Below are 15,903 nucleotides of genomic sequence, written 5' to 3' on the forward strand. Positions count from 1 at the left end.
GCCGATGCATTTAATGACCTGAAATGGTTTTTACAAACTGTGTTGAGTAGTGAAAATATGCTAAGTAATGGAAAGCTTATAAATACATGTGGCTAGTTTGATTTTACCTCTTTTTCTTGTAGAAAATGTGGAAAGGTGAAGCCAGTTGCCAGTTTAACTGTTTTAACTCTCTTCTCTACTCAGTTCCCTCTCCTTGCTTCCCCCGCAAACCTTACGTAACTGTATAGACTTGCTTCTCATCTGTTCTCTTTGCAGTCCAAGGCTTATTGCAGAAACTCCTTTTTACTTAAAACATTTTGAAACCCAGAGTCCCATTGCTTACAACTCAGATGTACTGCCATTTAAGATTTTGCCTGTTCTTTTCGGTTTCAGAAGCCTGAGTTTGAAACTGAGGAGCTGTAGTGCTGAATCTTGTACTCTGATTTTCCCTGTGGCGGAGGGCGTTTCCTGAATTGGTGGGAAGCATGTGCACCGAGGATGAGGAGATACTGTTGGACAGAGGTCTGATGATTTCCAAAAGGTGTCCTGGGGTGTCTGCGTCAGTGAGCGCTGCACGTTCTTGGAGAGAAGTCCAAGTAAATGGTGTCACTTTGTATCCCCCAGCTCTAAGAGGATTTGTCAAGGAGGGCAGGGAGAGGTCTTATGAGGGAGTGCGGCCTCACCACTTGATTTGGAAAGCCCTGTTATAATTTGCTAATTTCCCGGTCCTTGAAATAGTATTTTAGGAAAGAAAAGGAGATGCGCTTTGCCTGTGAGAGAGCTCTCACTTGTGCTTGTGGCATCGCCTCTGAGGTGTGTGCTGTGTCACGCATGAAATGGAGTGGGGTGATGGCGCTGGGTAACTTACACTCCTGCTTACAAGGATTTTATTAACACAGAGATGTAAGTCATTTGTGTTTGTCTCATTTTATCCTTTGTAAGGTAAACTTTAAGTGAAATATAGATTGCAGTGAACTGTACACAAATAATAATTACGAATATTTAAACATCATTGTTACTGTTAGGAAACGTAACGTCTTTGAAATTACTGCTAACATGCAATGATGCGTAGGCATTTCTATGATCCTGTGAGAACGAATGTTCCTATCCAGTTTGGAGTAGGACCCAGGCTTTCCTTTTCTTCTTCTTTGAACTACTCAGATTTCCATGTTTGGTAGAACAAAGTATAAAAGAAAATATGTGAAATGATGTCACACACATACTGAAGTAAAAGTTTGAACCCCCCCCCCTTGTTTTTTAATAGCCAGGTAATTCTTGAATTTTATCTAGCAATCCTAAAGCAGACTTTAAATTGTAAAACTACGTTGATTGATTTTGCATTGAATATGATAGATTTTTTTTTTTCCAGTTGTCAGTTACAGCCCAGTAAGAAGCAGAATGCAAGGAGACAGGTTAAAGCCAGATTGGACTGTCTGCCTTTCTCTGCAGATGCCTTTTCATCATGTTTATCAGAGCCAAAGAAATACTCTAATCAACTAGCAAAAAGTTTTTATTTTCATACCAAAACCGATCTTTGTTAATTCCAAAACCAATTTGATGTCAAGAGTCACAGAAGGACTCAGACTTCTTTTAGGAATAATTAGAGGGCAGACAGTGAATCTGAATAGATAAACGTGTGGGCTCCCCTAAAGCAGGAAGACCCATCAATTCTTCTGTACACTGTCACTGTGTCCGGCGGAAGCAAATAGGCCTGAGGGGACAGGCTGACCTCCCGGAAGTCTGCTGGGCACACAGACTGACAGGCCAATTCTTTGAAGTGTCAAGGGATGCCCAGACATGAAATGTTGGTACGTGGGGTGCCCTCGTGTGAAACGCTTGCATGCTTTATTTCTGATTTTCAGGAATTTTTAATTACTGTGCAGTTCTGTATGTTCGATGTTGGGGTAGTTTCTACAGACTAGTGACTGGAAAGTCACTGAGGCAGGACACACGGCTTCTGTGAATGTGTGGGGGACTAGGCCTGTGCTGCCCCTGAAAATAAGAACACTGGTCTCTGCTCTCTCCTCCCTAGTTCAGAAGCCTGTTGGGGATACACGCTTCATTTGCTTAGTATCTTCATGCTGCAGGCGGCTGGGAATTCTTAGCAGCTGCTAATTTACTGTGTCAGTGCATGTTAGGTGGTACAGAAATTTTGCTTTGATTTTTTGTGTAGAATAGTAATAATTAAGATCAGTAATGCGTGTCTCCATCTCTACCCAGATAAGAGTGAATAGGGCAAAGTTTGAAGTTTGCAAAATATATCACAGTAGTCTTAAAAATTCTTTTTAATTTCAGACTTAGAGATGTTGAAAAATAGTGCAGAGAGTCTCATATGCCCTCCCCCTAGATTCCTGAGTGTTAGCGTTTTACCTCATGCTTTCATCCTGTCTCTTTCTGTAGTGTGTGCCGTTCCCTGTCACACACTGCACACACTGTTAATTGTACATATGGGATGCACCATGTTCTTCTTCCCTGAACCCTGTAAGGGTAAGATGCAGACGCGATGGGGCTTCTCAGGTGGCTCCATGGTAAAGAATCTGGCTGCAATGTAGGAGACGTGGGTTTGATGCCTGGGTCAGGAAGATCGCCCGGTGGAGGGCCTGGCAACCCACTGCAGCACTCTCGCCTGGAGAATCCCATGGACAGAGGAGCCTGGAGGGCTCTCTTTGGGGTCACAAAATGTTGGACGCGACCGAGCATGCGCACATACAGATGTGATGCACTGCAACCGCTAAATACTTCAGTGTGTGTTTCCTTATGAAAGGATATATAGCTCGTCCATAGCTTCAGTACAGTTTTCAAAATCAGAAAGTTGGCGCTGATCATGTTATTCAGTCATTATTCCGACGGTTCTCCAGTGTACTGAGTGTTGCCCTGGCTGTCCCGGTCCTGCGCTGCCCATCCCAGGCACAGACTGAGTTCGGTTGCGCGTCTCTGTGGTCTCCTTTTATCTAGTGCAGCTGGTCTTTCGTGACTGACATTTTTGAAGATCGCAAGCCACTTACCTTGTAGAATTTCCCTCAGTTTGTTTTGCTTATGCTTTGGGGGCAGACTACCCCAGACGTCTTCCTGAGTGGTATCACAGAGGCTTTGATGCTTCCCTCCAAAAATATCTTCAAAACCACCATTTTTAATATTATCATACTGAAGGTGGAGCCAGAGATGCGGAAATTTGTCAAGGCAATATAAATGCTGTCATTGTTTTTACTCTCCAGTCGCTTTTTCTTAAGAAAATTTATGGCCTTTCAGTTAGTTTTGACAAAGTGGAAACTACTGAATAAAATCGGGGGAGGGGGACCTGGAGCATGTCAAGGTTGCCGTGGAGGGTTTAGGGCTTGTGTTTTACGTGAGCAGGCATGGGCCATTGAGGAACTGGGCCTTTAAACCTTAGCCAGAATGAGAAATTATTTATCCTGGAGTGCTTCTGCCAAAACTCTGAAGTCAGTACGCTACTCACTCTCCTGTTAGAATCTTATACCTTTCCAGGCCGAGCATTCAAATGTAAGTGGAAAGGAAAGAGGGACTTTGTTCTATCTGGTAGAAGTAAAGAAATGCTAAGTTCATTGTAGAATATTCAGTATTTGTTGTTGTTGAGTGGCTCAGTTGTGTCTGACTCTTCTGCGACCCTATCTGGAGCCCTGCCAGGCTCCTCTGTCCATGGAATTCTCCAGGCAACATTACTGGAGTGAGTTACCATTTCCTCTTTCAGGGATCTTCCCAACCTACAGATCAAATCCATGTCTCCAAACAGATTCTTTACTGCTGAGCCACCAGGGAAGCCCAGTATTCAGTATTATATCATTTGAAATACTAATAACCCTTTCTGTGATAATGCTTGTTTCAACTGCCTCTTTGAATGATCAAAGAACAGAACTTGCAGCCGGGTATAGTTTATTTCCTTCTATCTGGACGGTAATAAAAACGAGTCCTTGTACGGACGTGGGGGCTCCAAGCGCCTCTCCCTCCCGCTCCTGGCTGATTGAGGAGCCTCTCCTGCTCTAGCCTGGCATTGTTCACAGTGCTGGGCAAAGTGCAGGTTCTGGCTTTGCCAGGGTCGTTTTTTGTGAATGACTGAACATTTCCGATAGTTTCTTTGTAAACAAAAGAGGACAAGTTCGTTTAAACCATCAGACTGCAAGAGTAGTCTGAGAATTCTGCTGTTTGGAATTTTGGTTTTCCATAAAACCACAAAATAAACTAAATGGGTTTCTTGAGTCTCTTTTTATGGTGTTTGTTTAAACATGAGTATAGTGCCACTCCTTATATTCTGTATCAATTCGTACATTGATTTTAAACCAACATAGTTTTAGACATTTATTTTTTGGCATAAAATCTATTACTGCTGCATAATTTGAAGATGTAATCTGTAATCAATTATGTTAAGATCACCTGTTTGAAATTATGGGGGCTCAGATGAAAAAGAATCCACCTGCAGTGCAGGAGACCCGGGTTTGATCCCTGGGTTGGGAAGATCCCCTGGAGGAGGGCATGGCAACCCACTATAGTATTCTTGCCTGGAAAATTCTGTGGGCTGAGGATCCTGGCAGGCTACAGTCCTTGGGGCCGTAAAGAGCCAGACACAACTGAGCACGTGCACATATGTATATTTGGGTATAGATACACCTGTGACAGCTATGCAGAAAATTAAAGTTCCCTTCTCTGCCTTTTCTAACAAATCTACTTCCCAGAGGTAACCATTATTAACATGTTGGTTCATTTTGCTTCATAGTATTTTCTCTGTATTTAAATATACCATAACATTTAAGCCAAAATAAATTGAACCAAATAATTTTCCAGTTAAACTTGCTACACTGCCTTTGAAAATAGGGTCAGGCATTAGGTGAAATCTTGCTCTTCTCCTGTAAATAAACTGTTACTGAAACACAGCCATATTCACTCATCTGTGTGTTGTTGGGACTTCTCTTGCACTGACATGGCAGACTTGGACTCAGCATGGCAGAGCTGCATAGTTATGACTGCTCGGCCTCCAAAGCCTAGCAGATAGACTCTTCGGCTCTTTTGCTGACCCCAGTTTTAGACTGTGAGCACTTTGGCATTCGTTTGCTTCGCTTTCTTCCTAGAGCTCTAGTGCGGTTCTGTGCCCGCACTGCACAGTTTACGGGCTTACACAAGTTTAAGTGCAGGAAGAGTTCCCGGACTTGGCTTGCTGGGCTGGACAGCATGTGTGCAGCTTTCCCTTCTCAACGAGCTTGCACCAGTTGATACTGAACCTAATGATTTTGTTCCAGGACCTCTTTTCCCTGTATCTTTGCCAACTCAGTGCATTGGCCAACTTTTTAAATCTTTACCAGTCTGATAGAGGAGAATGATACTGTAGGTTTGCTCTGCGTTTCTTTTTTGTGTTAGATTGAATTTCTTTTCAAATTTAAGAGCCAGTTGTGTTTTTGTGAATTGTCTTTCAGTCCCCTTCCTTATACCTTCAAGTCTGTTGCATAGTGGACGCTGGTCAAATAGTATATATTGAGTTCTAGCGAGGGAACCTGCTTGCTGACACAGCTGATGTAGAGGAGGCTTTTCAAGAGGGAGAGAGACATTGTCAGGGAGAGGAAGAACTTCTTCCTGGGACAGAATCTTGACCGCACAACCCACACCTCCACTGAGCATTGTCTTTTCTCCTGGACAGAATACAGTTGCCTTTTTGCTAGGGCAGTTGTAATTTTCTTCAATGTATCCACCTTCATCTTCAATGTATCCATCTTCATCTTCAATGTATCCATCTTCATCTTCAATGTATCCATCTTCAATGTATCCTTCGGTGTATCCATACATTTCAGTGTATCCATCCTCTGCCCCATGTTCTCACTTTGTGGACTCTGTGCCCTGGTGGGTGGTAACCAGGAAGTCCTGCAGAGCGCCCTTCCCCAGGGCGTCCCTCAGATGACTTAGGAAGGTGGCTTTTCATGCTCTAGTCCTTTTCCTTACTTCCAAGTTTCAGATGCATTTTTTTAATGCTTTCCTTCCTCTGTTGATTGTAATTACTTCAAGTGATCCTATTTCTTTAGGAATTACTAATGAGCCGCATAGCTCTCCATTGTCGCTCACAGAACACGCTCATTGTTCCTTGTTGGCTCTGCAGGAACTCACTACACAATGACCAATGGGGGCAGCATCAGCAGCTCCACGCACTTGCTGGATCTTCTGGACGAGCCCATCCCCGGGGTTGGCACCTATGATGACTTCCACACCATCGACTGGGTGCGAGAGAAGTGTAAAGACAGAGAAAGGCATCGACGGGTACGTTTGCTCAGTAATCTTTACAACAGCAGTGCACAGAGAGATCCTTGAATAATGTTGTCTTTCTGCCATTGATCTCAGGCTGCCAAAATGTTACAAGTACACTTAAGTAAGGTTCCACATATTATAAGTAATACGGTTTTTTCTCTATAGGTTTTAAAAGTTTATTTATATCCTTTTTCTTTCTGGAAGGGATTTGAAGCAGCTTACAATCAAAGTAGAAGAGGAAGACAGAATAGGAGGGAAAGGCAAAGGCCTAAGAGTTGAGGAAGATCAAGCCAAGTTCAGGAGGTAGCAGTCAGCATGGCTCTTGACTTTGAGCATCAGGCCAAAGAGGAAATGTGTTACATAATTTCAGTTGTTGGAAAAAGAAGCAGCTTACTGGGGAGATAGTTTCCTGGGGCTTTGCTATTTTATCTCCTTTCTTGGTTTTAAATCCTGAGCTATTTCTCAAATTGAGTCCTGTGTGGACATATGGAATGTTGGTGTAAAGTGCTAATAATAAAAGAATGGCTTTTGCTTAGAAACTACAACGTATGTTATCTTTTTTGTTGTTGTTTGTGGCTTATTGATAGTGTCATTCAAAAATTTTAAGAGAAAAAAATCTCTTGAAAATAAAATTCCAAATTCTAAAAGGCCATTTGCAAATTTGAGCTCTGAAGTTAACTCATAAATGTAATAATTGCTTGTACAAATGAGTTACTACCTTTCATAATAATGTTTATATATCTATTAAACCTGAAATTGGACTTAGATTATATTGTTTATGCAAAGTACTGCTTCTCAGATTCATTAGTCAATATTCACCCTTCCTGGAAATAAGACATGACACCATATTAGATGATAAAACTGAGAAATTTCCAAAACATACACTTAAAAGTAGCAATAACAAGCTCATTACGTGTTAACACAATGTTTGTATGAAAAATAGCTATTTTCCGAGATAAAAAATGCTCAGTGAGAGAGCGGCGCTGGACTGCATCTTCATGAACCTCACTCGTTACTGTCTGGTCTCCTGAGAGCCGCTGGGTTTTCTTACCTGCTGCTGCAGACTGCTGGGCGTTTCGATTGAAGTACATGAAGAAAATCCAACCTCACAGCCGCGTAGTTGGAAAAGCCAGGAGTATTTTAATAACCTTTTCAGGTCATTGTGGATTTTCTTCTTTGATACTGCAAGACAGTGACAGGGACATGTGGTTAGTTTCTTAAAGGCTAGCTGCAGTGTGTGACCTAAAACTGTATCAGCGAAGTTCTTGTCTTTGGTCACATTAAAATCCTTTGGTTCCCCTTGAACTTTGAGTGAACGATTTTGTAACATTATGCTGTGATCATTTGGCAAATACTGATTCACTGATTCATGCAGTTCTCTGAATAGTTGACATGTTCATTGTACCGTATCAGTATACAGTATCAAAAAAAGCCACATTCGTTAATGTCAACACTAATCTCCTCGGAAAAGTCTTTAACCGTTGGTATCTGTCATTCTTACAGTAATGGATATAAGTTCTTTAAAATTCTCATTTTTATTTTGAAGCTCAAAATCTGTCATTGGAACCAAATACACATTTTACTTTAAATGACAGGCTTACTTGGTTCGTTTTTTGAGAAAAATACCTCAAAAGATTTCCAAGTCTGAAAAACCATAGTTGCAGTATTTTTTGCTCAAGTAAGAATGGCGCTCCGTGAAAGTGGCTTATGCTGCAGCTCAGAGAGACCACACAGAGGCTTTTCCTCAGGCCTCCTCCTTCGCGGCGTGTGAGAAGCGCTGTGTGCAGTCTTTACACATAGTCTTCAGGAGTTGCGCTTCCAGTGTCACGTTGTCCCTTTATTTTTTAAAAATACAATCATATGTATTTATAGACTTCTCTTAGATAAATGGTAGCACCTGTACACGTGGAGGCCGTGCTTTTCTCCCCCACGTGATACTGCATTTATCTCATTCTTTTTTAATGACTACAGAGTTTCTCATGACATAGATGTAACTGCAGTTTTTTGGACCAGTACTGTATTGATGAATGTTTAGATGACTTTCAAATTTCTGCTTAATATTGTATTTTATTAAACATTACAGTTATTAAGAAAAAGCAATGCGAGGTTTATTATTTTTGAAAGGAATGATCTACCTTCAACCCTAAAGCAAGGTGAATATCTGTAATTGGTTGCTTATAACATAGGAGGAGTAAAATTGCCTCATTCAGCCTTTTGAATGTGGCCTTGTGGCTTGAAATAGACCAGATGTTTGAAAGGGATCAGATCATTGAATTCTGGCTGTAGCCCTCTCATGGGACGGTGGGGCAGGGAATGCCTGGCCTGAGAGTGTGGCATGTGGAGTAGCCAGGCAGCAGGACAGGGAGGGGTGGGCGGTTCCGGGGGCTTCTTGTGAAGCACATGCTGACTGAGAGAGCAGACTGGCCCTGGGCGTCTACGGGTGAGAGCTGGCGTCACGTCTGTCAGCATCCTCTGCCTCACACAGCGACAGCACCCCGCCTGTGGCATCGGCACACTGGCACGCTACAGGCCTGAATGCTTCAGCAGCCCCTTTATTCACAGGATTGTGTGGTACTGCGTTTACGGGCACAGTACTGTTCGTCACTGCCCTTGCCTTTTAGGACCACTACATGCCACTTAACTGCTAGAACCAGAGAAAGAGCAGGGAGTGACAGCCGCTTTGAGCGGTAATGTCTTATTTCTGTCACATAAAAGGTGTATGCCAGCTAACTTCGGTGCAGTCTGAAGCAATCTGGGTCAGCGTCTGTGTGGATGGTGGGGCCCTTGCTCTCATTCTGAGGCTCTGGGTCGATGCTTGTCATCTGGTTCACAGGCGCGGCAGCCGTCTGACCTGCTGTTTCTGCCCCAAACTCACTCACTCTATTGTTTAGTTGAGAAAGTACTGTTCCATGTATAGTAACTGAGGAAATTGTTGGATTCTAGAATTGTGGCTGCTACTCACAGTTTGAAGAATGAAGCATGACCGTTTCTAATTTCAGATCAACAGCAAAAAGAAAGAATCAGCATGGGAGATGACAAAAAGCCTGTACGATGCGTGGTCAGGGTGGCTCGTGGTGACGCTCACAGGGTTGGCATCAGGTAAAGAGGACTGTTCGTGCAATGCTGCTCTGGTTAGCAGGACGATAAATAGTTCTCCCCTCCTACCTGCAGTTTTTTTTTTTCCCCAGAAACTTTCGGATTTTTAGAAGCATTTGTTTTGTTTCTTTCCTTCAAAAAAATATCCTTAAATGTAAGAGTGGGAGGCAGGAGGCTCAGAGCTCTGGGCTTGGCTCGATCACCTTAAGTGTCCAGTTTGATCTTTCTCACTCATTGTCTTTATCTGTAAAATACTTAGTCTGCACCAGATGGTCGGTAAAGTGTATTTTAGTGTTTACATCATAATAAATAGGTAATATTTATTGAGTGCTTCCTATGGGTCATGCCCTGTCCCAAAAGCTTTGTGTGTGTGTAGACCTCATGGCAGTTCCATGGTCTGACTCGTGCAGATGGGGGGCTGAGCACAGAGAGGTTAAGCGACTTGACGAGGTGTCACAGCTCACGAGTGGGCAGGCCACGGCTAGGGCCGGACTTTAGGCTCCAATGGGCCGCAGAGTGCTCAGTAGCCCTGGGCGCGACTGGAATAGCAGTGGAAGATGTACAAACCAGCAGGAAGGGCTGCTTTACTGACATTTGAGCTTCCACCATGGAAGGGTATGTCCTGAAGAGCATGACAGAAAAATATACAATTGTGGAGAGAATAGAGGGAAGTCCTGAGATTCTGAGGTGTTTATGTGACCCGTTCACTTTATATGAGAAGGACTTAGATTTTGACCATCAATTTGTGTATTCTTTGTATTCTGTTTGTAATATGATCTTGAGATGTTTTATTTTTCTGTTAAAAGAAAAAACCTGATTATTTGTCACAGTAATTCATTCCTGCCTTGAGTTTCACTAAATCTAGTGGTTATTCCATTATAGTGAGCTTAAGATCCTTTGTAAGTCTATGAATTGGGTTTCCAATTAAAAAACACCAGTAAAAACTCTGATGTCACAGCCAGAGATGAGGCTCTTCTGCCAAGGGACAGCCTTTGAAAGAGTCAGACACATTTAAAAAGTTACAGTCAATTTCAGTGACATTAACTAGTTTTAATTTCAAAGAAGAACAATTCTAAGAATAGCTATTTACGGTTGTTAAGTAGTGTAAACGTACATATAGTAAGATTTGAAAACCTTAGGTTCATAGGTTTGTGCAGTATTTCCCATATGACCATTTATTGTAGGGCGTCCCCAGCTCTCTTTGACCCTGTAAGTTGACAATTTCAGATGCCCCAGAAGTGGACCGTCTTCAGTGTCTCCAACATCTTTTGCAGGGGCACTGGCTGGGTTAATAGACATTGCGGCCGACTGGATGACGGACCTAAAGGAGGGTATCTGCCTGAGTGCACTCTGGTACAACCACGAGCAGTGCTGCTGGGGGTCCAATGAAACCACGTTCGAAGAGAGGGACAAGTGTCCACAGTGGAAAACGTGGGCAGAGTTGATCATAGGCCAGGCTGAGGTGAGTCCTGCCCTGTGTCCGAGTGGGTTAACAGTCAGTACAGTGAAGCTGGTCTCTAGTTCACTTAACAAGCTAGAGGACTGCACCTGTCCTAAAGGGGAATAGAGAAGTGTATGAACAGGGTAGAATGGAAAATATGAGACTGCATTGCTGTGAGTAGAATTTAAGTATTGTTTCAAAAGCTCTGGTATTAGTTAACTGCATAATCACTAACAAGTCTACTGCATTATGATGTAAACTGTGTTTTTATTGTGGAAATGAAGTGCAGTAGGAGCTGTATAAACACAGAGGTTAATATGAAGCCAAGTTATCAAAACTGCTCATTAACATTGTTATATCACAACTGTTTGGGAAGTATAGGTTATCAAGAATTGTAAAATAAGTCTTGTAACTGGAGATAATTTTATAGAAATCCTTAGATTTTTCAGGAATTGTAAAGTAAGTCTCTTAACTGGAGATAATTTTATAGAAATCCTTAAGATTTTTCCTTGGGGCGTTACAGTGTTTACATGATTATTTTACTGTTGATATTTTATAAAGAACATTTAAAAGTCAGAATGTCATATATAATATATATATGAAGAACATTTTAGAAGTTAAAATAGTATATATATATTTTATATATATATATGTTTTTGAGGAGCTGTGGATATGTTTTTAGAATTTTCTTGTAGTTGAATCTTAGAGCTGGAAAGAATGACATGGGCAGTTACTGTCTCCCACTTTATCTCCAGAATTGCTACAGATGAAAGCTGAGTGTGAAGGCAGTTTTGTCTTCACCAACTGTTTTCAAAAACTGGTTTGTGGGTTGGCAGAGATTGAAGTGCAGCTGAGATTCTTGGCAACAAGACTTTGGGGATCAGAAAGCAGCTAGGGAAAATATTAAATAGATTGTCTCCTTCTATGTATACAAATATGTTTTAGGTTCTACTTAAATAGTGTGCTCCGTAAAGCTGTTACAGTTGTGGCAGTAAACCACAAGCCTTTGCAGAGTTTGCCGCAAGTTGCTTAGGTGGCACGCACTGGGATTAGCAGTGCCCATCAGTAGTTAGTGAGTTCGTTCTGTTGACCCTTTGGTTTCAGGGTCCTGGCTCGTACATCATGAACTACATGATGTACATCTTCTGGGCCTTGAGTTTCGCCTTTCTTGCCGTCTCCCTGGTGAAGGTGTTCGCACCGTACGCCTGTGGCTCTGGGATCCCAGAGGTAAGCCTGCAGTGCTCAGTGTCTTAACATTTTGTGATCCTGATGCTTAGGTTTTTGCCCGTGGGAGGCGAGATAATGGTTTTGCTGGGGAAACAGTTGGTCTGTCATACAAGAAAGAAAATTTTTTAAATGTCCACTGATAGTAGACTTTGTTGAAAGAAATCCTTCCCCAAAGTCATTTCATTGTTTTCTGGAGAGGTCAATTTTTTTTTTCTTCTCACTCTAATGTAGTACATAACTAAACAAATATCAGCACTCAGTTAAACACCAAGAACTTGGAAAAAGTCAGCCTAAAATTCTTTGGTGAATTAGTTGATGTTTTTTTCTTATGAATTGGATTTGAATATATTTATTCTCTTTTTATAACTTTTTTAATTAGATAAGATAATCCTTGAATTTGGCAAATAATATTTATAATGATTTTATACTTTAAATATTTGATCATAGTATAAAGGTTGAGGTTTTATATTTTATCAGTAATAATGTTAAGAATACATGTAGGATTGAACATGAACTTACTTCTTTTTCCTCCCCATTATTATTTTTCTGTCTTTAGTAGGTTACTTTTTCTAGTGCAATGTTTTTAAAAGCAATGTTTGTGATCGTAAAGCTATATTAAGAACATCTTTAATACGGAACAATACCATATAGTATTCACCAGTTGTCACACATCCTTCTTAATATATAAGAAAATATTACACGTAATTACACATTCTACTCTGAGAAGATATAACATCTTTAAAGGCAAAATACCTTTATTTCTGACACAGAGTATCTGAAATGTATCTAACTGTATTATATTTCTCTAGTAGAAATATTGTGATTTACCATTAACTGGTTATGTAATTGTACCCCCTGTACTGAAGCCTGTAGCCCCTTATCATGGCCTGGTATTTCAGTTTTGTTCATGAGCTAGGGCTGCCTCCTACCCTTGCAGGGGAAGAGAGTTAGAATACGTTACAGATTTATTATATAGAGCATAATAGTTCAGACTTTCAGAAAATGAATTGTGAGTCTTCCCATTGCCCACTGAAATTTGCAGTTTCTTAAAGGAAATTAAGCTGCTTTGATCTTTTCCTTTGTAGATTAAAACTATTTTGAGTGGATTCATCATCCGAGGCTACTTGGGAAAATGGACTTTAATGATTAAAACCGTCACATTAGTACTGGCTGTGGCATCAGGCTTGAGTTTAGGAAAAGAAGGGCCCTTGGTCCATGTTGCCTGTTGCTGTGGAAACATCTTTTCCTACCTCTTTCCGAAGTACAGCACAAATGAAGCTAAAAAAAGAGAGGTAAGTGTATTCTGTCATTTATTTAACAGGTGAATATCCATTACATACACCTAGTCCGTGAACAGTTTCACATATTTTACTGTCTACTTTTTGGGTAAGTTCTGTACTCAGATTCAAATTGTAACATGAGACTTCCTTGTACTCCTTCCCCCTTTCTGAATGGCCTCTGGAGTTGGCCTGGTGTCTGTTGGTTTCAGTAGGATTTCAGAAATATTTTCCTTTGCTTTTGCTTTACCTTACACCTTTCCTTCTCTGACGTGTTTCCCAAACGTTGCATCGCTTTCTCTCCTGGTTCTCCCCGTCAGAGTTTCTTCTGGGGTGGGGCATCTCACCAGCTGTTTTCCTTTGGAGGAGGGGTGCCACCTCAGGGAGCTTGCGGCTCCTTAGGGAACCCAGAGGGCGTCAAACCACCTGAAGTTCTACTGGTTCACAGTGAAGGGCATGTAGCACCCGCTCTTTACTCGTTTTTTTAGGGCAGCTTCCTTTGCCCTTTGTTTAGGTCATCCTGAGATCGTGGAGACATTGAAACCTGATGTTTCCAGGTTGCTGTGGATATTTTCTAGAAGAAAAGTGGGCTCCTTGCACCTTCTTATTAGCTCCGGACTGTGGGAGCCCCGTCCCTTCGTACTTCCCTGTCTAGTCTGCATTTGTCAGTTCACTTCCATTACTTGCTGTTGGACCTTGACATTGTAGGGGAAGATTTGTTATTTGTTCATTATAAGTGCAAAAATTACCTTATTAGGTAATATTATAGAAATTAACTTTACCTGGATTTTGGTGTAGACACATTGTGATGTTTATGACATAACTTAATTCTGACACCTTGGAATCTACATGGCTGGCTTTCACGTTAATTGAAAGCATTTAGGCCTCATATTTTGATTTTCTTCCTTTGCCCACTTCTTTTGATATGTTTAAATGATTCTTAGATACTTATATGGAACAAAGTAAAACATCTGTGAGTTGTAGATACATAGGTGCTAGCTTGATTATAAATTCTGTTAAAGGTAGAATCAGAAAATTCTGTAAGGTGTGTTGTCTACAGTCGTGTTGGTGGGAAAAAAACACTGAAATGGTAGGTTAGACTTGCTCCTCTGTGTCAGAGTCTGCATTCTGAGGCCAGGTACAGTTTAAGTAAAACAAGTATCTGTTCATTTTTAATTTACCAACTAGCAACCTGACTATGGAGTTCATGCTCATAACACTTAGAATTTAATTTTTTATTATTTCAGATTTCTCTTTCAAAGATGTACAAATTCAGCATTTGAGGAAATGCATTGGTAGCCTCAGATATTTGCTGGAGTCAAGTAGTAGAAGGAATAAAGCCTCTTCAGAAAAGTGGTTAATTATGAGTAGATGCCCAGTGACTTTGTGTGTGTTTGGCTTCATGCTGGTGGGAGCTGGAGGGGGACCCTGAGTTCTGTTCCTTCCTTCCCGTGGCCTGTGTGCTGGGGTTTGGGGCGGTCAGCCTGAGCCCTCGGGGCAGCTGGGGTTTGCACCTTCACATGAGGCTCCCGTGGTGGCAGCAGCCATCTCTTCAGAGGACTCAGTTGACTAAAAATGTAGGGAAATGGGATGGGTTTGCAGTTCCCTGGTCATTTCACTAGGATGTGGACTGAAGTAACGATAGTGATGAAGCAGTGAGCCCTGAAATCTGAAGAAATGATATCCTACTTAAAAACAAACAGCTCTCCCTGAGCCCCAGTCCTGGCTTGCTGGTCTTCTCATGCAGGCATCTTGATGCTTGAATTCATTGCCTTTTCTCCTTTACATCCTGTTTATGTTGGTATATCTCATGCAAATGTGTTTTGACTGAGTATTGAGTATTTGAATGACTTTTAAAGCAGAAGAGAAAAAAGTGTTTTTAGAAGAAATATTTTGTGTTTGCTTGGAGAGGAAGGTGACATGTGAGTTAAATTTGGCTGGGGATGTAGACACTCTTGAGTACACGCAGACACTGAGTTTGGCCTGCTGAGTCTGTAAGCGTATGAAACGGCTGCATCTTCTTCGTAGGTGCTGTCGGCTGCCTCCGCTGCAGGCGTCTCTGTGGCTTTCGGCGCACCGATCGGAGGAGTGCTGTTCAGTCTGGAAGAGGTGGGTTAAGACCACAGCCACCAGCAGCAATAAAGTGAAGCACAAGCACCATGACGTGTGTATTTTGGCGCACTTCTCAGTCTTGTTAGCTGGTGTGATAGATACTTTGTTTTTGAGTTTTCAAATTTGTTTCATAGTTGCTTTTCACTCTTTCTTCCATTAAAAAGTCAAAAAAAGTAATATGTATGTTCTTTATTGAGAAGTCTTAAAAAATATTATCCATGTATGTGGTTATTTAAAATTTAACCTTTTTGATATGATTAAAAGTAAGCACAAATGAATTAGATTTAATAGAAAATATTTGAAACAGTCCTTATTTGCTAAATTATAGCTTTGTTTTTATTTAAGATTTTTAATCAGTTTCTTAGTCATCTTTTTAACTTTTGTGTGTGATTACTTCTGTGGCCCTTATTGATGTTTAAGGAAATAATTCTAGTCACTTAAGGGGAATATTTTGTTTTTGTTCTCTCATTGGTGCTTAAGAGTTTTTACACAAAATTGTGACTCAGAAATGGTTTAAAATTTACTTTT

The 15,903-nt window shown here is 41.2% G+C and overlaps 1 protein-coding gene across 7 annotated transcripts in view; it reads left to right on the top strand.

Annotated features, from left to right (window-relative positions):
* The window catches only part of CLCN3 (chloride voltage-gated channel 3), an 89,379-nt gene that overhangs the window by 52,143 nt on the left and 21,333 nt on the right, over nucleotides 1–15,903 (top strand). For all 7 annotated transcript variants that reach the window (XM_061424920.1, XM_061424924.1, XM_061424921.1 and 4 more), the window contains 6 exons: nucleotides 6,077–6,234; nucleotides 9,222–9,321; nucleotides 10,593–10,780; nucleotides 11,864–11,986; nucleotides 13,072–13,278; nucleotides 15,292–15,372. In XM_061424920.1, the coding sequence (XP_061280904.1) occupies nucleotides 6,077–6,234; nucleotides 9,222–9,321; nucleotides 10,593–10,780; nucleotides 11,864–11,986; nucleotides 13,072–13,278; nucleotides 15,292–15,372 (857 nt within the window). The remainder of the gene's footprint in view (nucleotides 1–6,076; nucleotides 6,235–9,221; nucleotides 9,322–10,592; nucleotides 10,781–11,863; nucleotides 11,987–13,071; nucleotides 13,279–15,291; nucleotides 15,373–15,903) is intronic.

Source organism: Bos javanicus, chromosome 8, assembly GCF_032452875.1.
Source record: "Bos javanicus breed banteng chromosome 8, ARS-OSU_banteng_1.0, whole genome shotgun sequence".
Classification (NCBI taxonomy): domain Eukaryota; kingdom Metazoa; phylum Chordata; class Mammalia; order Artiodactyla; family Bovidae; genus Bos; species Bos javanicus.